This window comes from Sycon ciliatum, chromosome 2 (genome assembly GCF_964019385.1).
Source record: "Sycon ciliatum chromosome 2, ocSycCili1.1, whole genome shotgun sequence".
Classification (NCBI taxonomy): Eukaryota; Metazoa; Porifera; class Calcarea; order Leucosolenida; family Sycettidae; genus Sycon; species Sycon ciliatum.
The window spans coordinates 24,235,921-24,258,831 of record NC_088644.1 but is presented as its reverse complement, the minus strand read 5'-3'; the positions used below and the strand labels follow the sequence as shown (position 1 = coordinate 24,258,831).

The 22,911-nt window shown below is 47.5% G+C and overlaps 1 protein-coding gene across 1 annotated transcript in view; it reads right to left on the bottom strand.

The window, feature by feature from the left end:
* The window catches only part of LOC135809317 (E3 ubiquitin-protein ligase HUWE1-like), a 62,795-nt gene that overhangs the window by 28,424 nt on the left and 11,460 nt on the right, over positions 1–22,911 (bottom strand). Inside the window, exons 18-35 of the mRNA XM_065322651.1 lie at positions 21,587–22,043; positions 20,662–20,748; positions 20,094–20,200; positions 19,612–19,804; positions 14,240–14,331; positions 12,247–12,420; positions 7,872–8,110; positions 7,415–7,502; positions 6,978–7,151; positions 6,220–6,480; positions 5,479–5,695; positions 3,785–4,064; positions 3,456–3,590; positions 2,939–3,015; positions 2,153–2,316; positions 1,376–1,696; positions 557–670; positions 147–230 (exon numbers count right to left, since the gene is read on the bottom strand). Coding sequence (XP_065178723.1) covers positions 147–230; positions 557–670; positions 1,376–1,696; positions 2,153–2,316; positions 2,939–3,015; positions 3,456–3,590; positions 3,785–4,064; positions 5,479–5,695; positions 6,220–6,480; positions 6,978–7,151; positions 7,415–7,502; positions 7,872–8,110; positions 12,247–12,420; positions 14,240–14,331; positions 19,612–19,804; positions 20,094–20,200; positions 20,662–20,748; positions 21,587–22,043 — 3,264 coding nt within the window. The remainder of the gene's footprint in view (positions 1–146; positions 231–556; positions 671–1,375; positions 1,697–2,152; positions 2,317–2,938; positions 3,016–3,455; positions 3,591–3,784; positions 4,065–5,478; positions 5,696–6,219; positions 6,481–6,977; positions 7,152–7,414; positions 7,503–7,871; positions 8,111–12,246; positions 12,421–14,239; positions 14,332–19,611; positions 19,805–20,093; positions 20,201–20,661; positions 20,749–21,586; positions 22,044–22,911) is intronic.

Sequence of the window (22,911 nt, the reverse complement as noted above, 5' to 3'; positions counted from 1 at the left end):
TCTTTCGATATCCTGTACAAAGTGGCCATTACTGGCAAAACATGCATGGTCGAGTTCAAACAAAAGGCAAGGACCAGATCCCATAACTTCATAAGCATACGTCTTCAGCAGCTTGCAGACCTAACAACACAACTCCAGAGCCTTACCTCCTCGGCAGGCCCGCCCAGTGACAGTGCTATGGCCTGTGCGAGTTGGTCCTCTTCATTCATAGGCACGGCCTCATTGGTTGCCTGCCGTGACATATCCGTAGCACATAAAGCAACACCATAAATCGACAACCTGAGATGGTAGAACATCTGTCCTGTCTCCCCACATGGTGAGCACAAAATTCACTTAAGCAAACTTCAACAAATCTGGATAGTGAGATATATCAGTGCGGCAGCAGAGTTACTGGTCTAGGTCAGTTCTACACCGTGCCAGCAAGCTCAGTAAGATGGTACAATCAGACTGGCGGCGACGGCAGCAGAAAACAGTGCAGACTTGCAAGAAAGTCACAAGTGTGTATACTAGGGCAGTGTCATGCACATTATTCACTCGAGGTAGGTCAGATAATTACCTCATCGATTGCCATGGGGTGTGTGAGTATGTAGTCAGTTGCTCTTTGCAGGTTGTTGTTGAATTCACGCAGAGCATGTCGGCACGCGCCCTCTGGGAAGCCCATGGCGGTCAGCTGCACAGAGCGTGGCACAGAAGAAAACAGCAAACGGCGACATCGCAGGGCTTGCAATGGCCATACTCGTTCCACGCACACCACATCATAACTGCTGTACATGTTAGTGGACTGTGTACTTGGTTCTGCATCCAGAGGGGCCTATCGAGGGAGGGGAGAACACATTGCCTGTGCATAGAAATGAGGCCTTCGGGGCCTTTGGGGCTTTGTCAGGGTCTAAATTTAATTCGTTCAAGCCAAACTAAATCACCGACCAGACTCTACTCACACGAAGAGAGAAGTTCTGACGACAGCAGTAGCAAAACACACAAAGGCTGTTGTTCTGCAAAATCGACCTCACGCGTAATTACCATGCGACACATGACCACCAACCAGCATGTGCACGTGTGGGTTGACTGGGATTTGCTGCTCAAAGGTGCACATGTGGGCTGACTGGGATTTGCTGCTCAAAGGTGCACGTGTGGGATGACTTGGATTTGCTGATCAAAGCTTGTATTAAATCTAACGAGTCCTTGGCAAATACATATTTCTCCATTCGCCCCAGCCTCTGCACAAATGCATACCCACATTTGTCAATATAGATGCGTGCGTACTCTCACACACTCTTTCTCTCTTATCTCATACATACATAAATACCCCCCCCCCCCCCCCCCCCACACACACACACGCAATTATGATTATGGACCCTTACGAAGACACACTCACCTGGCCCAAGTGTTCCTCGTTCACTGGTGGGACTGGGACTCTAGCAGCAGCAGCGGCAACAGCAGCAGCAGCGGCTACAGCCGCCGCTTGAGCAGCAGCAGCCTCAGCTGAAGGAAATTCCACTTCAACTACCATCTCCTGATCTTGAGCTGGTGGTAGTGGGAAGGCAGGAGTAGCATTGCGTCGAGCGAGCCGCTCCAACTGCTTGCGAACAGGTTTCTCTGACACAATCAATGTCTCTAGAAGAGCCACAATCTGAGTAGCCATAGGAAAGGTCATGCCTTTGATGTTCCACAGTAATTTGATAGCCTTCATAGCCAGCTATACGAAGAAAGGGGGAAACACAAAAAAAAAACACTTGCAGCAGAACAAGATGCATGCACAACCAATGCAAACAGGTGCTTAGCAAAATCCAAAATTACAATTCATAGCATGCATATAACATTAACATTCGATTATGCATGCATGGAGTACAAATGAAGATCAGCAGCAGGCCTAAGAGCACAACTCTGATAAGAACTTGGCTGGGCAGCGCCAGGCAATGCTGCTACTTGGATGTGCATGATCAATGTATACTGTGTAGTAAAGAGCCAGCTATGTACTTCAGTACACCCAGCACAGGCCGGTACGCACATCCAGCACAGGCCGGTACGCACATCCAGCACAGGCTCTGTCTCACACCGCTTGCAGCCACACTGCCACTATAACTTACAAACTAAAACTGAGCGGCACTACACACTTCCACAGAACGCTTTATAAGTATTTAGTGGTACATACGTTGTGCACGATCACCGTGAACTCTACAACTTGCTGCGACGGAGTGTCTGCAGGAGCTCTTTGCTCAGAGAAGACTTTGTTGTTCTTGGACTTGAAAACCGAGTCTGCATTTGCCATACTTGTCAATGTTGAAAGGAAAGCAACAATAAACTCCTTGCTTCCGGCTGTGGCAAAGGAGGCATAGAAAGTACACATGCAATGTAATAACTAGATCATCAAGTACAGTGGTTACAGGTGAATGTGTGCAGCCCCCTTCAACCAAGGAGCAATACCGGCAAGCAGCACAAAAGCAATAACAGCACATGACTTCCGCAACTGGTCACGGATTTCACGCCCAACATATCTGGGCAGATGTACGGAAAAAAAGATGCATGGATGAGTGGGAACGGGTTGATAAGCAAAAGATGCATGGATGAGTGGAAACGGGTTGATAAGCAAAAGATGCATGGATGAGTGGAAACGGGTTGATAAGCAAAAGATGCATGGATGAGTGGAAACGGGTTGATAAGCAAAAGATGCATGGATGAGTGGAAACGGGTTGATAAGCAAAACCCATACATGTTCTTCACTACATGCACATCAACATTCCCAAAACACAACCTGATTAGTTGGACTCGCACACGGTCAACATCTCAACAGCAGTATAATCCACATCAGGCAGGAGACATTGTACATTACTCTAACAGACGTGCAGCTAAGCAAGCACACGTGGATCTTTCCCTGCTTCGATAGAGCACATGCTCAAGAGTGAACTGTGGATAACTGAAGCACGGATAACAACCTTACTTGGCAGAGCGCTGACATCCACCTGTGCATTGTCCAGATCCACGTCCTGGCCACCTCTCAACGTGCTCTTAAAACACCTACACAGGTTCAGCAGAAAACAAGGCAATTATGTAAAGGGACATACACGTATTAGGAATATCGCACATGGATGGGTAGATAAGATAAATGTCTTCAAAGTACTGTAGGACATAGTTGCGTTAACCTGCAGGGGAGTCATTGTGCGGACTGGTAGCGTAATCTCACGACTGGGAACTCAAACTCTCCAGCGCATCGCTCGCCTTGCAGCATGTGTAAAATGGTGACACTTTCAAAGGCGGGGTGGAAGGGAAAGGGCGCAGCGACACATAGAGCCTGTGCTCGGAGTGATGCCAGGCTGCAAACTAATACAGCCCCTAAGCTATGAAGGGCCGACCCGGTGTGCAACTATGGCACAATATGACAGTTAACCTTTTGAGAGTCACGGAAAATGTAAAAAAACCGGCATGCTGTAGAATTCTGTGCAGAAATGTTGACTTACTCGAAAAACTGCTCAAGAAGAGCAGCACTGCCTGCTGCTCCAACTACTGAGTGGTAGTACTGTAGATAGTGGAGGAATCGATCATCAGCCATCACTCCTCCCACCATAGTTGAGTACCAAAACCAAAGCGGAGGCCTGTGTAGAACAAGGACAGAATACACAGAAGCATACACGTGCACAGGTCCTCTAAAGGTCTGTCGGACATGTAATCAATACACAGATCGAGACATGGAATCAATGGCATGCATGCACACATGCACGCTTGCTCGCTCGCTCTAGCACACATGTGTATGTATGGGGATGTGTGAGGGAGTCGGTTGGAGACTTACAAGACACGCTGGATCAGAGGACTCTCCACAGGAGGTCGCCAGGTAAAGAAACTGTGCACGGTGTCCACAATCCTTGTACTGAGCGTGAGAGAGAAGCCACGCTGCACATCCAGCTCCTGGGCTGTCAGACGTGCACGAGATGATTCACGCGGTGGCGTGGAGCTGATCATGCGACTCAGGGAGATGAAAAACTCCGTAACCTGGTTAGCCAGCCTAGAGATATACGTGATGAGAGGTTCAACTTCTGTTGCTGCTTGCGCCTTGATCTCCTTCATGGGAACTAGACAGTGAGCAGCAAGCAAACGAACAAACACAGCGATATACAATGTAAGATAATGACAATGACAAAGAGAACATTGAGAACAGCAGCAACAACTACAACACAGGCGTACGGCTGGTGACGGTGACAAGGAGCAAAGCTGTGTTTACTTTGAAATGTCCAGTGCTTGTGTGCTGCTAGCAACGCAAACACAGTGGCTGTTCAACCCATGATACTCGATTTTCACTTGCCATAACTGTACAGTAGTGTCATAGTTGTATTGGGACAGTTATTACACATTGTGACTAGGGCCGAAACGATTGCCCATTTTGCCTTAACGATTAACCAATAACACTAACGATCGATTTATTGGTTTTACCGATTTTCCGAACAAGTTTTATACGTGTCATGTTGGACATCAGTATACAGCAAAAACAATTAAATTTGTTCAACTATATAAAGGTACGTATGGGTGAAAGATCCACACAGGCCCCAAAAAGACCAAAATGAAATTTGCAACGTGATATGAGCAGTGTTCCTCTGCCATTAAACATCAACGATCAGTCGTCTGTCTTCTACAATGGAGAAGGGTCGACTGGAATCGACAATCCAGTCGATGATCGACTCCGTCAACATGCCTGAGCGCCTGCTGTCGCACGTTCGCAAGTTATCTGTGCCGAAGAACGACGTGACGGGCTTCATTCCAGCACTGTTCGTCGCATTGTCACTGCGCTCAACATTGCTGGTAGTCGCCATTGCTGTCGACTGGGTTGCTGATCCTTTCCCTACCGCAGCGGCGTACTGGTCTTTATGAGCAGAAATCAGGTGCTGGAACAAGTTGGTTGTGCCGCTTTGACGGACGAACTCGCGGCTGCACGAATTGCATCTCGCTACGCTATCAGCTTCCTCGAAATATGCCCACGCTGGCGATCTCTTGGTCAGACCAACTTTCGCTTTTCCAGCCGGCAGCATTGTCACTGCTCTCCTCGCCAAAAAAATCAAAACTAACTAAGTTTTTGACAAGAACTGAACAAATTAGAAGGACGGCAGCCACACTCACAGTTTCGCTACAACCTAACAGTAATGAAGCTTTCCGGTTGTTACATTTTCCGGCTACGCTGACTAGTGCAGTGAATGTAGTGACTATGTACGACTACCCAAAAAGGATCAAGCGCGCAATGATTGTACGGACCTACGGCTTCATGCACGTCTACTTCGACGTTCATGTACTTGTGCGCATGACGCGCGTGCATGATGCCATGCATGGTCTGCATGCACTGACGTCATGACCGCTCTCGCACTGTACAGTCATAATCGTTATCGATCATAACGATTATCGATTTCATCCATAACGAGTGATATACGAGTAATCGGTATAATCGTTTCGGCCCTAATTGTGACATTGAACATTGGTATTAGTACAGAATTCGCTTACGATCATTGGCTACGTTCGGGTTCTCCAGGCGAGCGATGTCCAACAACAGGTCTTTCATGAATTCAGACTCTGCCGGAAGGACACATGATGTCGGGTTGATGGACAGCATCATGATGAACTCCCATACAAGGAACTTAGCCACGTCCTGCATTTTCCTCATGACCTTTGTACCAGGGTCACTACACCATTGCGCCATGAGCATTGAACGTCCTCTCGACTGTAAAGCACCACAAGCATGTCCACAGATTCGTGCATACACATACATGTACACACCGAGCTTTCATCAGTGTTGCTACTGAATACTAGAGTAGCAGTTCAATATGATAGAACACTCACGTCATCAGAGAAACTGCAGCAATGTCATTCCATTGACATGCATGGCCGCCATGTAGAAAGAGCAACACCCATGGCTTGCTGTGCATCTGCTTTCGGCACTAAAGCTACACAACGTGAGTTTCTGGTGCTAGAAAGTGGAAACAAAACTCACGGCGTGAGAGAGTGATATTCTTGAATAGAAACAATAACTTGAGGGGTGGGAGAGTAGTATTCTTGAGTGGAAACAGAACTGGAGGCGTGCAAGAGTGGTATTAGTCGGCTTTCGATTCACCATTTTTTATGCAAAAATAAGGTTTTCTGCCAAATTGCCTATAGCACAGGAAATGTGCAGATGATTTAAACTAAAATTAAACTAATTGTCAGTCTGCCTCTAGCAATATCACAGCCGGCAAGTTCTTCCCTTACCGCTAGATCGGTGCGCACAATGGCCGTACACATCAGGATCAGTGTCTGGAGATGTGACAAGTCAAACAAGCCAGGGCAGCTCTCCAAAGACGGAGTTCCGATGCGCATGGTCTCAGCATTCTGGTTCCGTACATATTCAGCCAGGGTGAGGCACTGGTGCACAGGCCTGTGAATCTGGAATGTTGCACTAAGGCGGGACAGGACTTCAGAAATGTTGGTCAACAGGCACCGAATTGGTTCGGCCTCGCTGGGCTGATTTAGCTAGATTAAAAAACAAAATAAGCACAGAGATGAAACAAAAGTGCGTTATAACTTGCGTGCACACGTGGATGCGTACATGTGCGACTGCATGCCTGTGCGTGTACTGTTCCTACCAGGCACCCTGCCTGGGTTTCATGTCAGGGAAAGGACCATGATTGAATCACTGCATGATCCTACAATGGCACACAGCAGTGCAGGAGTTACTTGCAAGTATACTGTGCATCACATCCTTTGACCGTTTGTCAGAGTTGAGAGTCAAGCCCTACAGTAGTATAGATACAGCATCCAAACTGCACGAGTATGAAAAGACCGACTGGCCATGAATTTGCACCGTACAGCAGTAAGGAGAGAAGTGCCCCATCCCATGATCACACCACGGAAGGCAACGTGATGGGGCGCTCTGCTGCTATATTACGATATGTGTAGAGCATAGGCGTGTGCAGTTGCTAACACTGGAAGACATACATGTCCTGAGCTGGCGCGTGCAGGCCACTCACCACAAGTCTGGACAGAACATTGAGCAGCAGGCGTGCAGCTGACGATTGTGAGAAATCCCATGGTAGGTTGCGCATGCGAGCAAGGGCTATAAACCGATGCAAGCCGCCTTCCTGGATGAAGACCTTCATGAAATTGTCCGTTCGAGTGTGCACGAAGGCATCAATAAATCGAACCTGAAGGATAAACAATAGCGAAGAAAGGAAAAGAGTGCATTTTTCTAACTGCAACATCAAAAAGTACATGGATGGGCACGCTAATGACAATACTAACACAACAATGACAACAAAGATATTTTACGTCAATTCTAGACGAGAAAAGAATCAAATGGCCAAAACAAACAGAAACTGCAGCAGCAGAAGCAGTGGTGCTAGCAACAGTAGCAGCAGCAGCAGCAGCACAGACTTTACAGTAAGTCAGTCAGGACAATCAAACATACCACATTGTACAACAGGTCCATTGTGGGTACAACATAGGACTTGCCAACAGCAGGAGCAGGCAGGGACGTTGCAGCGGGCATCTCCCTCCTGTCAAGTCAACAACACACGGATTACAGCACAGTTCCTCAACCTGGTCCACTACACACTCCAGTAAAAGTCAATGAAGGCCTGTCAAGTTGGAATAAGGCTGGGATGAACACAGGCCAGGCTTGTGTGGTAATTTATACCTAACGTCATATGAACTACGTAGCAGCCTGAAGAATAAACTAGTGTTCATGATGATGATGATGATGATGATGATGATGTCACCATGATCAATGCAATATGCACATTGTAGGTTGAACATGACTCCCTGTTTCAAGAGGAACGAGCCCCGTCACATCAGGAAAGTCTCTGCAGTACCAAGGCCGTACGATAATGACAAAGCATCACCATCTCCTACTAACTATACCTCACCTTGCACGTTTGGCCGGGGGCTCCGATGATACTGCCGAATCAACTGCAGAAGCACCAACTTCATGAGAAGCATCCGCGGGTATGTCCATACGCATGGTTTCAGCTGAGTTACCAGCATTGTCGGAGGACGCCAGCGTCTCTGAAGATGAGGCTCGGCCGGAGCTCAACAACGGTGCATTGCGTACAGACGATGTCTCTGAATCGGTGTCGTCATTCTCTACTTCCTCCTCCTCACCACCCTACAGCACAGGACAAAAGCAAGACACTGCTGCTTGATTGAAAGAAGTTGAAGCTAGATACAATTAGCATTTGAGCAGTGGATGGCCATGTGTATGTATAGGATATTACCTGCTCAACTTTGGTGCAAGAAATTGGGCACACGTCATTAGCCTCCCACCCTACTGGCAAGAACGGGTGCAAGCCATACTTTCTCATGGTTTGTACACATCTTCTTCACAAAATCCCACGCTGAAATTCATTCCCCTATCTGTATAGTAGGGATCACGTGTGTGAAGCTAGCATTCGCCAAAAAACGGTCTCATCTCTGGGTGGAAAGCATCAATAACATACTCAGACACCTGGAACACAGTTCACCATTGCACTACCAGGTGGTGACACGGACACTCACTCTCAGCAACGTGCTAGAGATTTTTGCTATTTCTAAACAATTGCAATGTCCTGGTTTACCCCTACGCTCCGTGATGGTTCAATGTGGAGAAAGGCAGTAGCTTCTCCTTCCTTCTCACCATCGCCTGGTCTTCGTAACGAAAGGGTCCACAGCATTTTCGAACGACAGATTGTGTCGGTATTAGTGAGCTGTTGTACCCGAGTTCATTTTTCAGGTTGACTTCAAGTTTCTATGTGATAGGACAAATTCTGATGGAGCTGAAACAAAACCAAGGGCAAATTCTGTGATCTCACAGTGCTTTTTTAATCCCATGGTTAAAATAGGTGTTCAATTATTTCCTACAAAGGTCAAAATTAATAGCGTCACAAAATGTTCATGGTACAGTCGACCTACCCTTATAACGATATTTGGGTCTGAGCAAGAAATATTGTTATAAGGGTAATATTGTTATAGGGGTAACATGGTCCAATACATACATATGTACGCCATTTTGCATATTTTTTTAAATATTATTCATTATTGCATATATCTCGTCCATCACATGTATAGTACTGCATAATATGTACAGTGTATGGTACATGTACATGTATATGAACATGGTTATTCAATGGCGTATGTACAAACTTATGTACACGGCGCAAGTGCAGTGACAACACACTGGCTATTGTCTGTAAAACAGAAACACAGGCCATAACAGAAAGGTTCGGTATCACATAGAGAGCCACTGATCCAGCGACGCCTGTTGGCTACGTGTTGTCATGTTGGTACAGTCAGACCTCGCTTATCCGGTCCTCTTTTATCCGGATCCCTCGCCATCCGGACGAAAATCGCTGGCTACCGATTTGCAGCATATGCCATGCATGCATGCAGTATGTGTGTTCGATTATCCGGTTCCCTCGCCTATCCGGATATTTTTGTCGAAAACGGATGTGTGCGGTTATGCGAGGTCTGACTGTACGCTGCAAAGCTGTGTCGATGTTGTCTGCAGCCTGGAGCAAACTCTGTGCATTGGGAAGCACAGCCATGTTTTGTGACACGAAGTCCAAGACATCTCGGATAGAGCGGCGTGCCTCGCTCAATGTCACACGCCGGGGTGGAAGGTTGTCAACGGGATCCTCACCATGATCCTCCACTGCTGTTTGTTCTGCCTCTGCTTCACCAGCATTACCAGTGCCGTCATCACTGCTGATTGGATCCGCCTCAATGTCGCGTTCCATTTCCATATCAAGCATCTCGCTGGCTGTCAGCAGTGCATCTGCCTCCTCATCATCGCGCAACCGTGCATGGATCGACGCTTCGGCATCGGCGACAGCGGTCTGTAATTCATCCAGTTCCAGCTCAACTTCCTCGTCTGGCACAGGTAGAATGTCAACGTCCGACGAAGGGAGGATACCAACTGTCCGCCAGCAGTTAGTGATGGTGCTGGTCTTCACCTCCTTCCACGCCAAGCTTGTCCACTCAATAGCCATCTTCATATTTGGCCGAACCTTCGCCACATCAACTGTGTCATCGTCTTCCAGCTGCTGCACCAGCCAAGAGATATGGCGCCGACGGAAACCAGCTTTGAAGGCCTTGATGATGCCTGCATCAAGTGGCTGCACCACAGACGTCGTATTGGGTGGCAAGAAGACAACGACTATGTGTCCAAGCGTGAATCCACGGAGGTGGCCTTTGTTCCAGACTGCAGCATCATGGGGCATGGCGTGCGTTGTGGCGTTGTCCATTAACAGGTAGATTTTCGCCGATGCAGCTCGAGCTTTGGCAGCAACATGAAGGTTGAAGCTGCGAATTGACTGCACAAACACTTCGCTTGTCATCCATGCTGATTTGTTTGAGAAGTACTGGACGCCTGCATCAGATGGCTTCCACTGGCCGAAACATCTGGGCGTTTTAGCAGTGCCAATGACAACAGGTGAGTAGAAATCAGTGCCTGAATCAGAACACAACATCAAAACAAAAGAATAGGAGACTGAGAAACTATGCATTTGCTATGTATCCACTATGCATGCACATGTAGAGCAGATCCCAACTCACACAACCTCTGATTGAAATTGTCATCGACAAAATATTGCAGGAGTTCATAAATCATAATCACAGAGGATGATGGAGACTTTTCAACACAGTAACACACTCACCTGACGAGTTCACAAAGAGGCCGACAGTGACTCTGTCTTTAGCGAGCTTCTTTCCTTTCCGTCCCTTCGTGTTCGACGATGCCAGAGTTCTTGTAGGCAACTGCCGAAAGAACAGACCAGTTTCATCGAAATTATACAACATGTCCCGTTCGACACCAGCGAGAACGTCTGGGAGCTCTTTCCGAGCAATGTCAACACCAGCCTGGTTCACATCATCGCCCTCGCCGTGGCGGACCTGTTGGTTGACAGCATGACGTCTCTTCCAGTCCCACAACCATTTGGAGCTGAAATTGAAACCATCCGGAACGGTTACATTCTTACCGATCCGCTTGGCTGCTTCGATGAGAATCGAATCGGTCATCGGTGCTCGCTTGGCTTCCATGTGGAGGAACCAAGTGTAGAGCTCCTGCTCCAATGTGTCCACGTTGGACGCACGGAGTTTCTTCTTTGCGCCAGCACGATCGGAGAGCGCGGCCTTTTCCTGTTCCAACCACTTTGCCGAGTTCTTCAGGATACCGCTCAGCGTCCCCTGGGCAATCTCCTTGCCGAACTCTTTGAAGCACCAGGCTTGCAGCTGCTTCTGCGTCGGCCTCGGAACAAACTGACTACGACGCACAAGCTTCGCCTTTTCGTCCAATGTGAAGCTGGCGCGTTTCATACCACCAGATCGCATGGAGCCAGACTGTTGGCCGGCTTTCCGCTTACACGGCGCGCTGATAGCAGCTCCGGATGGACAGTCCGTATCACTATTGCTGTCCACTTCATCGAGTAGAGAGACTTCGTTCGATGCCATAGCTCTCAAGACACTCGAAGGCAATGAAGGAAAGGATGGAAGTGGTGATTCGACAAGCAAAATGAAGAAGGAAATCAGGACGAGAACAACTCGAAAGCGCAAGTTAGTTCGTCTTGATTTGAGACCCTTGGCCTTGTTCCGGGCCCTGCGTGGCTAGCACTGGCTGCACAGGTTTCCCTCGCGGACTCTAGGCTGTACGATTGGTCCGCGAAGTTGTGCACGGGTACAGCAAAGAGGTGCAAGATGCGAGACCGCAATCGATTCCGCAACACACACTGCACAGCGTCAGCGTTGCAACATCGATCTGCGAACTCGTTTCAAGCGCGTCTACGCTCGTACCGTACATGCAGCCCCTGGCCAAACACGATCGATGCACGCCTGTAAAAATCATTGAATGTGTACGCGTGCATGGCCTGCATCGGCACTGCAGCAAAAGAACGATTGTTTTCGATCTCCAAAGGTCGTCCCCTTGGCTTGTCGGGTGAAATTTGAGCTCCCGACAAAGGCCCAAGCGGTCATGGACAGCCTATGGTCTTCGACTCGATTTTTTTCAGAGTCAAATATCGTTATAGATCGGATAAAAGTCGATTTGTCAGTGAGTTCACCATCGTTATAGGGGTAATATCGTTATAGCGATATCGTTACAAAGGTAAGGTATTGTATACAAAAATCAACGGAGTGATTCCGTTAGCCAGAATTTTATCGTTATAAGGGTGATATCGTTATAAGGGTTATCGTTATAAGGGTAGGTCGACTGTATTGAGAAAACCAAAGTAGAAAACACAGAACGAGAGAGGGATACAGAGCAGTGAATCTTACAGAATCCTCCCAGGGTGGCGGATTGCGTGCATTTCGGCGGTTGCGACCCATGCGAATCAGACTGTGGATGGAAGGACCCGAGGCAGAACGGTCTCTCAAGAAGATGTCGTATTTGGGGTAGCGGACGGTGGTCACGCGTGGAGAGTTACCCAAGATCAAAAGCCTGTCCAGGACCTGAGCAATAGGCCGGAGAGGAAAACACAATACAACCAATTACTAAAACCAGAACAGTCCTCAAATGGTGACTGCAAACCGGTTAATACCATTCAAAGAAGCATGGCTTTATACTGTGCATGAACATATCAATTCAGCCTGCAATATCTAGCTTAGACAAAAGATATCATACTAAGTCCATATTTTTCGTGTTCCATTGCATCCACAATATCTGCAGTTCACTCCTCTCTGACATGTTCTCCCTTCGCCGTGACTGCGCTCACACAGATAGAGTAACCCGCGGCCAAGTCAATTATTCCCTTTCCTTACCCATTGTGCAAGGTCAAGCTGGATACAGATCTATTTCATTCCTTGGTGCTGACCGCTTTAATGCGCTTTCCGAATCCCTTCGCACAAATCATATCCCCAATTTATTTTGCCAGGAACTTAAAGGGGAAGTTAAGGCAAAAATTAAAATTTCACCAGTTGTAGTCTTCGGGGTGCTGAGTCGAATGGTCGTGGTCCGAGGAAGCTGAGACGCTCCCTTCCTACTTTAATCCCAATCGAACTCGCGCACTTCCACCGAAACTGGGTGACTGCGCCCTACTAGATGGGGATTTGTATGCAAAATGTCACTAAAAGCGCCATTTCGTTCTTATAAAAGCACGGATGACCGCGATTGGCCCATATGTTGTAGTCTTTTGGACGCTGAGTCGACTGGTTTTGGTCCGAAAAGGCTGCGATGCAGCGTTCCTCCTTTATTCCCAATCGAACATGGTTGAACAAGCGGTCACGTGCTCCTGCGTACGCCAGTCACCTGGTCACCGCGCCTGCAGGGTACAACTTACTAGCCTGTTTGACCTTTTTTGGGTGCAGTCCTGTCACTCGAGTTGAACCTTGGTGTGAAAGTTGTCGCCTGCAGGCGTGGTGACCAGGTGATTTGGGCACCCAGGAGCACGTGACCACTTGTTCAACCATGTTCGATTGGGAATAAAGGAGGAACGCCGCATCGCAGCCTTTTCGGACCAAAACCAGTCGACTCAGCGTCCAAAAGACTACAACATATGGGCCAATAGGCCTTATGCACATTGTACAGATGCACGAAATCCCGTATAATCTTGTAGAATCCCGTAGACCCGGTTGGGTGTTGAATGTGCAGGACCCTATTGTGTTTACTGCTATTTCCACTATGAAATGGGCCATGAAGGCATTTCATACGAAATCTTTTTCCGGCAGAGATCTAGCTAGTCGTTAGTTCAATCCCAAAGTGAAGAAGGCTTGAAAAGTGATCGTTTGCCATGAATTGTGAGGCTAAATGGGTCAAACGCGCATGTATAGCACACAATGAACACCCAACCGGGTATGTACACACCTACGGCCATAGTACAGAACTTCGTACATCTGTACAATGTGCATAAGGACTATCGCGGTCATCCGTGCTTTTATAAGAACGGAATGGCGCTTTTAGTGACATTTTGCATACAAATCCCCATCTAGTAGGGCGCAGTCACCCAGTTTCGGTGGAAGTGCGAGAGTTCGATTGGGATTCAAGTAGGAAGGGAGCGTCTCAGCTTTCTCGGACCGAGACCATTCGACTCAGCACCCCGAAGACTACAACTGGTGAAATTTTAATTTTTGCCTTAACTTCCCCTTTAACAATTTCATTCATCTTGGGCACCCTGTAAGAAGACCTTAGGGTCTGTTGGGAATGCCCAAGTAAAAATAAAATACAATACAAAAAATCTAACTAGGGGATGGAGAGTGGAATATTAAACAAGAGCCTGAAGGGGAATATATGGGAGCATGCATGGCAAAGCAGAAGGTTCCATCAACAGCTCACCTTCAAAAGGGCAAAGAGTAGCGGCCTTGCGCAGTCAGAATGTGCGCGTAGGAGACCATCCATGGGCCGGGCAATGCAGGCAGAACTTCCCACTAAGTGCACAACAGAGAGAGAGAGAGAGAGAGAGAGAGAGAGAGAGAGAGAGAGAGAGAGAGAGAGAGAGAGAGAGAGAGAGAGAGAGAGAGAGAGAGAGAGAGAGAGAGAGAGAGAGAGAGAACATATTGGGAGAGACCTTGCATCAATCTGGTACACATAGCTCGGTGTAACGTTTTCCATGATAAAGCAAGGGTACTGTAAACCGCCCAATATTCACGTCACTAAATTTTCGCGATTTCTTAGAACCAGCGAGTTTGCGATGGTAAAAGTTGCCCTGTGATGAGAAAAGGGACCAAATGGCTGTCAGCTGACAGTTGAGTAAAACGCGTTTGAAAGTGGGCACTTGAAAAATCGCTGATTTTCGACTGCATTCGCTTGGATTTGGAATAACTTTAGAAGGGTTTTGTGTAATTCAATGCGGTAAAAACGAGTGCAGAGCTGCTTTGCTGGCCTTTCTGTACGTATTTGGATCGTCACAATCGGCCCACGCATGCCAGAGAACGGTGTACGTGACATGCAGGCTACGCGTCCGCGAGCTGCCGTTGCAAAGAGAAAATCTTTGAACATCACTTCAGATGCTTCTTTCTCGTTCTGCTTAGAAATTTGTTTGCAAACATGTCGATCCCAACATTTACCGTTGATGCGAGTCTCAGGGAAGCTTTGACAGAGCTAGATAGAGAGTTTTTGGGCATCGAAGTGGAGATTGCCGAGTCAAGTGATGATTCTGACAGGGAGTTGTCGTTGGAGTTGTCAGAACTATCCTCTTCCTCTGATGAAGACGGCGATGATCGGGAAGACCACTTTTTGGACGAGTCACACGATGTAGATGCAGTTGCAGCATCATACCTCGGCGAAGAGTCAGCGCAGGCTGCAGAACCAGCGCAGGCTGCAGAACCAGCGCTTGCTGAGGCGGCAGCTGCGGAAGAAATAACTGTGAACTGCGGGTGCAGCAAAAAGTGCTTGGACAAGTTTGATGCAGAAGATGTTCGACTGCTGCAGCTCAACATCGCAGAAATGGAGAAAGGGGAGAAGGAGCTGGTGATTTTGGGCCTTCTTGAGTCATCCAAGTACTCTACTGACACCGCGACTCACGGGAAGAAGAGAAAGAAGCAATGGCATCGGTATACTTACCAAGGCGAAGAGGTTTGCGCCGGTGGATTTCGATTGCTGTACAACATCGGATCGAAGCAACTAAAAAATCTGAAAAAACACTTGGAGGAGAATGGGCTGGTGCCACGGACCCATGGCAATGTCGGCAGGAAGCCTAAACATGCTTTGTCGTATGATACTGTGTCTGCCGTTGTGCAATTTCTAAAAACTTACACTGAGCGCTTCGGCATACCACAGCCAGCACCGACTCGAGGGCGAGCTGGAGCACCGCCAACTTATCTGCCAGCGTCATCAACGGTTACATCCATCCACAAGTGCTATGTGACCTCATTAGAGGAATCAGGCATCAGGGCTGTGGGCTACCACACATTTCGGTCCGTTTGGCTTGACTGCTTGCCAAACATTCAGATCATGACGCCGCGCACTGACGTATGCTCGCGCTGTGAGAATTTCCGCCGACGGATTCAGGAAGCACGGACGGAACCCGAGAAGAGTGCAGCATGCGATGCATTCAAACAACACCTTGACGCAACGCAAGCAGAGCGTGACTACTACCGTCAAGCGACACTACAGGCCCGGGCAGAGCTTGATGCATGTACGACTATCCAGCAGCAGCTGAGCCAGCCATGTTCACGCGATCTGCACCACCCGCACTACACGTTCGACTTTGCCCAGAACGTGGCACTGCCGCAGTCGGCACGTCAGGAGGGGCCCCTGTACTTTAAGGCACCTCGTAAGGTGCAAATATTTGGTGTGAACAATGAAGCTGTGCCTCAGCAGGTCAACTACCTGATCGACGAGTCGGACACCATCGGGCAAGACGGCAAGTCGAGTCATGGTCCGAACGCGGTGGCCTCCATGCTGCACCATTTTTTTTCATTCTATGGACTACATGAGAAAGGCTGCCTCCTGCACTGTGATAATTGCGCAGGCCAGAACAAGAATCGGACTATCGTAGCGTATTTCTGCTGGAGGGTGATTATGGGACTGCATGACCGTATTGAACTGTCCTTCATGTTGACTGGCCATACCCGGTGCCTTGTCGATGGCTGCTTTGGCCTGCTGAAGCAAAATTTCCGGCGTAGCGACTGCTACACCATGGGGCAGCTGGTGGCAGTGGTCAATGAAAGCGCATCTTGCAACAAGGCCCAGCTGATTCCTGGATCTGGTTTGGAATGGAGAGCCTGGGATACATTTCTGGCTCAACATTTCAAGCCAGTGAAAGGAATCCGCAAGGTTCAGCACATGGTATTCGACGCAGCTAAGCCCGGTATTGTCAGTGTCAAGGCATCCCTGGAAGACACCTACAGCGATGTGGAGGTGCTCACCACGTCTAAAGACGCCCTTGTTGCCGCAGGGATGCCCCCAGTCCTTCAAGCACCAGGACTATCCGAACAACGACAGCAATACCTCTATAATCAGATCCGCCCGCATGTGCCTGACCAATTCCAGGATGAGCTCTGCCCGAAGCCAGCTGTGCATGTGTCTGCTAGTGCCGCTACTAGTGCTTCTCCGGTGGAGGAGTAATGTAACAGACTCTGCTACCTCACGGCTACTTCAAAACTTTTTTAATGCCAAATTGCTGCTGGTTGTATATTTTCTTGCTGTATTTTTAATGTCTCAGGACGTGGACTTGCTCCATCTTTGTGTGTTTGATGGTGGTGGCATGCCAGTATTACCTTGTACAGTTTTTCCTCTTGGCCCAGTCAAATGTCAGTGTCAATTGCCAGTAACTACAGGCTGTGTGCAGGCTCAAACATTCCCATACATTTCGTGTCGATAAGTCCTCAAAGTTTTGTATGATCCTGTTCTTCGTATGGCTGCAAAATATCTGAAAAGACACTTAGAAGATTGACCGTAGCTTTGTCAAAAATTGAGATAATTCAGCTCTGTTTTTTGCATCGTTTTCTGCATGAAACCAGCTTTCTTCTGATGTTTAGAGCTCGGTTTGAGTAAAAAAAGCCATTTGGTCCCTTTTCTCATCACAGGGCTCGCCCAATATTCACGTCACTAAATTTTCGCGATTTCTTAGAACCAGCGAGTTTGCGATGGTAAAAGTTCGCGAAACACTGGGGCCACTTACATCCACCCACTGTTGAAGTTAGATTTCACGATGGTTAATATTCGCGTTACTCTCTCCTCGCGAAAATAGCGAACATTAATGCGTCGCGAATATTAGGCAGTTTAGGGGTCGTCCGTATTTTTCGAAAAATTAAAAATCTGTACTCAGGCAAAAAGGGGGTGGGTGGTCAAGAGTGCTGGCGGAATTTAATTTTTTGATTTTTCGTATCTTTTTTTTTTTTTTTTTTGCTCCAGTGATTTTCATACATGTACACTATAGTCTGTTTCAAAAAGATTGACAATCAGGTTTGGGTCTTAAAAAGTATGAAGATAAGGGAGATTTGGACAACAAAGTACATAGAATGGCTTGTTAGGACACGGCAAATTGTTCTGTGAAGGTTTCGGAACAATTGGATCAGCCGTTAAGGAGTTAGAATTTCGGCCAGGTTTCCGGCCTGTTCCCATGGTTTACAATTTGCCCAGGAAGCCAGTATCGATTTTTTATCAAAACCCACGATTTATCCTTTCCTTTTTGGCCTTGTGGTTATGAATGCTGTCTGCTGACCATGAAGTTGTGAGTTCAAATCCCAACCTATCCTCAAGGTTAAATTTTTTTCGACATTGTTTTGGTGATCAAGCTGGTACAAGACAAAGAAGATGGCTGCACTAAACGACTTGTTGTTGTTGTTGGAGCTCGCGCTTCCTGCCGAACTGACTGACACTTGACTGGCTCACGCCATGTGAACACACCCACAACACTGCAATGGTGTGAGTGAATATGGAAGTCATCACGCTGTAGCTTTTTGAGATTTATTCAAGTATTTCAAGATCGCCAATTTATTTGAATTTAGCAGTCAACGCCGTCTTCTATCAGCGTTCACAAGCGTCTGCTTTTCTCAAAATGTCGTCGAAGTCACACGGATAGCTTTGCCAAGTCATGGCCTTGGGAATGAGTCCGTGTCGATGTCGTTTTCGTCACACGGTCAGTAAATTGAATCGCAGCTCAAAGAAACTATTTTGGTCACAAAACAAATTGGGACCCATGCCGCTCGTCAACATTTACAACACTTTCGTTTCGACATGTCCTCTCTGACTCCATTATCGATACGAGGAAGAACTCGTTTGTTGTAAACCAGACGACAGACTTACATGACTGTATCAACGTGAGTGAGTTGTCATTTTTCCTGCTTTCGCGCGGAATATTACTTCGAGTTCACAGTGAGTTTTTCCAGGCAGCGCTCGAGTGCTCATACGGTAAGACGCCAAATTCCGCGGGCGATCGCCAGGATTGCAAATCTTTTTGAAACGGACTGTAAGCTTGTTGCACTGAGCTGACTGTGTACTGTACTGTAGATGTAGTGTAGGATTGATTGTCGCAAACACCAGTATCTACTATGAATGATGACTTTTCATGTAATTGTAGGACGGTGCATGGCCGTGACGTCGGTGGACCTACTACTCACTGTACTTAGCTACTAGTACTTGACACAGGTGCAGTCAGAAAACATGGGGTCAGGAGTTCTTATTTTCGAGCTGGGCATCGGTAAAAATCCAAAAATTAATGGGAAAAACTGGGGGGAGGGTGGGTGGATCAGAGACAATTTTGCACGAGGACGGATTTTTTAATTTTTCGAAAATTACGGATGACCCCTTACAGTACATTATTATGAACTTGAACAGTCTGAGCCTCTGAGGTCAACTTGGTGTAGCGCACAAGTGCATTACATGACTTTATACGCTGGCATGGGTGAAACGAAACGAAACCTGGCCTGGAGGTTCAATTCCCAAAAAAAGTATCACTAACTCTGGGAGACCCCAGCCTAAAACGAATAGTTTCGGGCTATCTCCGGTGGATTCAACCCAGGAAATGCAAGTGAATATGCCGTGACATCACTGTACAAAAAGTCAGTTGAGCATTCATGTATTTCAAGTTTGCCGATGAAGAACAGTCTTGACAAGAATGCCACAACATACCCTACACACAAAACACCCCCCACCACAGACACACACACTCACACATAACATTACATAACACAATACACCCCCCCCCCCTACACACACATAACATTACATTATTATGTAACATAACACCGCCAAATACTTACACAATGTACCTCCATCAGTGTTGCCGCCTCGCTTGCGCTTTCGCAGGGCAGAGATGAAATCTGGCGCCAGAAGGATGCGGAGAAGACGATCAAATGGCTTCATGGCCAGAAAGTGCTCACGGCACTGCTGGTTTAGACACAGTGCCGCCAGGACGTCAGGCAGCATGGTGTAGATCTCTCGAATAGCAGGTAGCTATGACAATCAAACAAGAAAAGGCAATCAACAATGTATAGCTGTCAATTTCTTATCCCGTTTCACGCAGGCAGAAACACACGCTACACTACTCTGGTCAGTTGATCAATGCTATGAAAAATTTGAGCTTTCAAATACGAAAGAAGTTGACCTGATGTGCGACTTCAAGTGTGAAGGAATTAGTAATAATGCACTGCACCTGCAATGCACGACAGGCACAAAACCGAGTTGGCGGACGATATGGCAATACTGGTTGGACCAGGCAATAAACAGAGACAATGCTGCTAACCTCTTGGACGACGAGAGCATTAAGGATGACTCCCGCCAAACCACTGTCAACGACATCACTGATGGAGCCGGGAACAGCATTCATGAACTCCATCACAATCTCCATGGCTAAGCACAAGACAACATCCAAACACACACACACAGCATGATGTGCCAAGATTAACTAAACAAAACACAGTTAGTGATGCTGCAACCACATGCAGATGCACCACATACACCACACAAGCAGAGCGGAGCAGATAATACGAGGGAAAAACACGCGGTGAGCGGGCTAGATACTAAATAAATATCATTTAAAAAAACTACTCTTGGACTTGTCGCCAATTCAGTGAGTATAAAAGCCTGCTGGATGCTCTCTTAGTGTGAACGCTCCAGTTTTTCTGCTGTTTACATGTATTGGACACACTTATAACGGAACCCAAAGTCAGTATTTCATTATGTAGATCACTAACACAGTTCAGAAATGCACTAGGCCGGCAAACACACAGGCAGACAATTTCCACAAATGCTAGGAGGCGACTCCGGAATCCAGCCAGCTGCCTGTACCAGCAGGCCACAAGAATACTCACCGAGCTGAAACAGTGAAGAGCCGTAGAACTTTGGGTTACTTAGGATGTGTGACAGCGAGCTTGGTAGATGTGTGGACTCATCCATACCTGCAGTGAACCCACCACAACATAGACAAACTCTTTTCTACACTAGCCATTGTCTACAGACTACCACAAGACAAGACAATTTCCAAAAAAATCAGCAGGGTGGTAAAGTCTGCCGAATGTACACACAATGGGTATATGAACATGCACACAATAACAGACACCAAAGCAGTCACTTTCACAAGTCGGACCACTCAGATTTCTCATTCCTGATACGTTTATGGTTGTGTCGTACTTCTGACATGCTAAGTATGATTTAGCTAAGGTAGACAACGCTCTTCGTGCAGTCTCAACTTCAGCTCCTAACCTAAGCATATGCCCTGGCTCTCACTACTCCCTTGCACTCTGCCTACTGACGATGGACAAAGGTGGAAACACGTGAGATTTTGTTACCCGTTTCTGTTGCTGTGTAGGCCGGGCAAGAAATGGGGAGAGACTACAGTCCATTCATCGGAAACAGTCCCGCTGGCTTTTGAAAGTCGGATTTGGGCCGAATTGAGGATCAAAAACCCACTTTAAATCTCAAAAATCTGGGTTTTGGATCTGCTTTTCCATACATTTTGCCAAGGCATACCCGTCCTAATTTTGCAAAACCTGGCTGAATTTCTATTTCCCTGTTCTTGGGCTTTTGTGGCCTCAAATGTGGCAAGGAGTGATTGCACGGGTCACACAATGCAGAATGTAATGTTGTTTTCATGATATCTACAACTATGTGCGGGAGACACCAACAAGTTAGGGTGCCAGTTCCCAATGAATGGACTGTAGTCAGAGCAGAGTGCAAGTGTCTAAGCATTGTCTAAACTTGACAGGATCAACAGCTGTAGCACAAGACACTACTTACAACGTCTCAAGAAGGTCGGCATGCTTCGCAGAGCTTTCCTGATCAGGTTCAGTGTTGATTTGATCAAGGCAGAGCGTTGCGGAGCACAGCCATTCGGGTGGAAGTAGCGCTTGATAGAATATCGAGAAGACGAGAGCATAATGACTTGATCAGCAGTCATGCCCAACACCTCAGGCAGTCCAGAGCTCGCAAAGTACACGTCTTCATCCCAACTTGTCTTCGTTGTCACGCCGTCTGCGTCAGGTTCTACAACGGGAAGAGCTGGAAACTTCGCCTTTGTTTCATCTCCAGAGAAGCTGACTTTTGACTGGCTCATTTCAGAAAAGTCAGTTGGTGCTGAGCTCCGTGAGCCATGACAAGACCAGTATGAGTCGGCTGAAGTCAGAGGCTTTGGAGGAGACTTCATCAGGTCTTCTAGCATACGAGGCTCAGCCTTTCGGCAAATGTCTATCTCATCCTGCACAAAACATCACACAGAAGAAGCATACAGTTATAGTTTGAACAGACTGAAACACCATGTGTAGGACCTGCACCACAAGTGGAGTACAACCTGTCACTACCAACACCCTTGGCGCAGCGTAAATTTTCCTGATATGAAAGGATTCCACTTGACACTGGGAGGACCGTTCCACCCACAACACAGGTAGTACAGCAGGTGAGGCGCTGGCCGGACCAGTTTTTTTTGGGGTTCATGGCAGGCTCAGTGTGCAATTGATCATGTGGAAGTACTTGGAATAAGCTATCTTTGTGCACTCCTTGCTATAGTCTTCCCCACGTGGGATGCACGAGCTGATAGCCTAGACTCCGTGCTTCGATGTACGATTTTTCTTTCGAATGTACACCATGCACGAGCTATTGTGCTACCGTAAAGTACCGTTGATCCACCCCCGCACTAATTCCCGCCCCCTATCGAATGTCTGCCTGTGTAGTGACGTCGGCGTATACAACGGAAAACGATGTTGAACCGACGCACATGCTGCTGTACACAATACGTGCGAGTGCAGGATGAAAATGTGCACAATCCAGCATTCCAGGTTTGATCTGCTTTGTTGTACATCGTACTGCACTTGAACGACTTGATCTAATTCCCCCGCCGAAAAACCAAGTGGGAAGCAACACGGCGTGGGGGGGGGGGGGGGGGGATCCACAGTACTTTACAGTATATACAGTGCTATACACCTCGGATGAGCCTTTTTTTGCAACTTTTTATTTTTTCCACCTCTCGCATATGATTCTGGAAGTTGAACTGACGTGAGGAGTAGGAAAAAAATGGTGGCCTTAGAGAGTGAAAGTGACAAGTCGGCGCGAGTGTTGTGTTGTAAGGA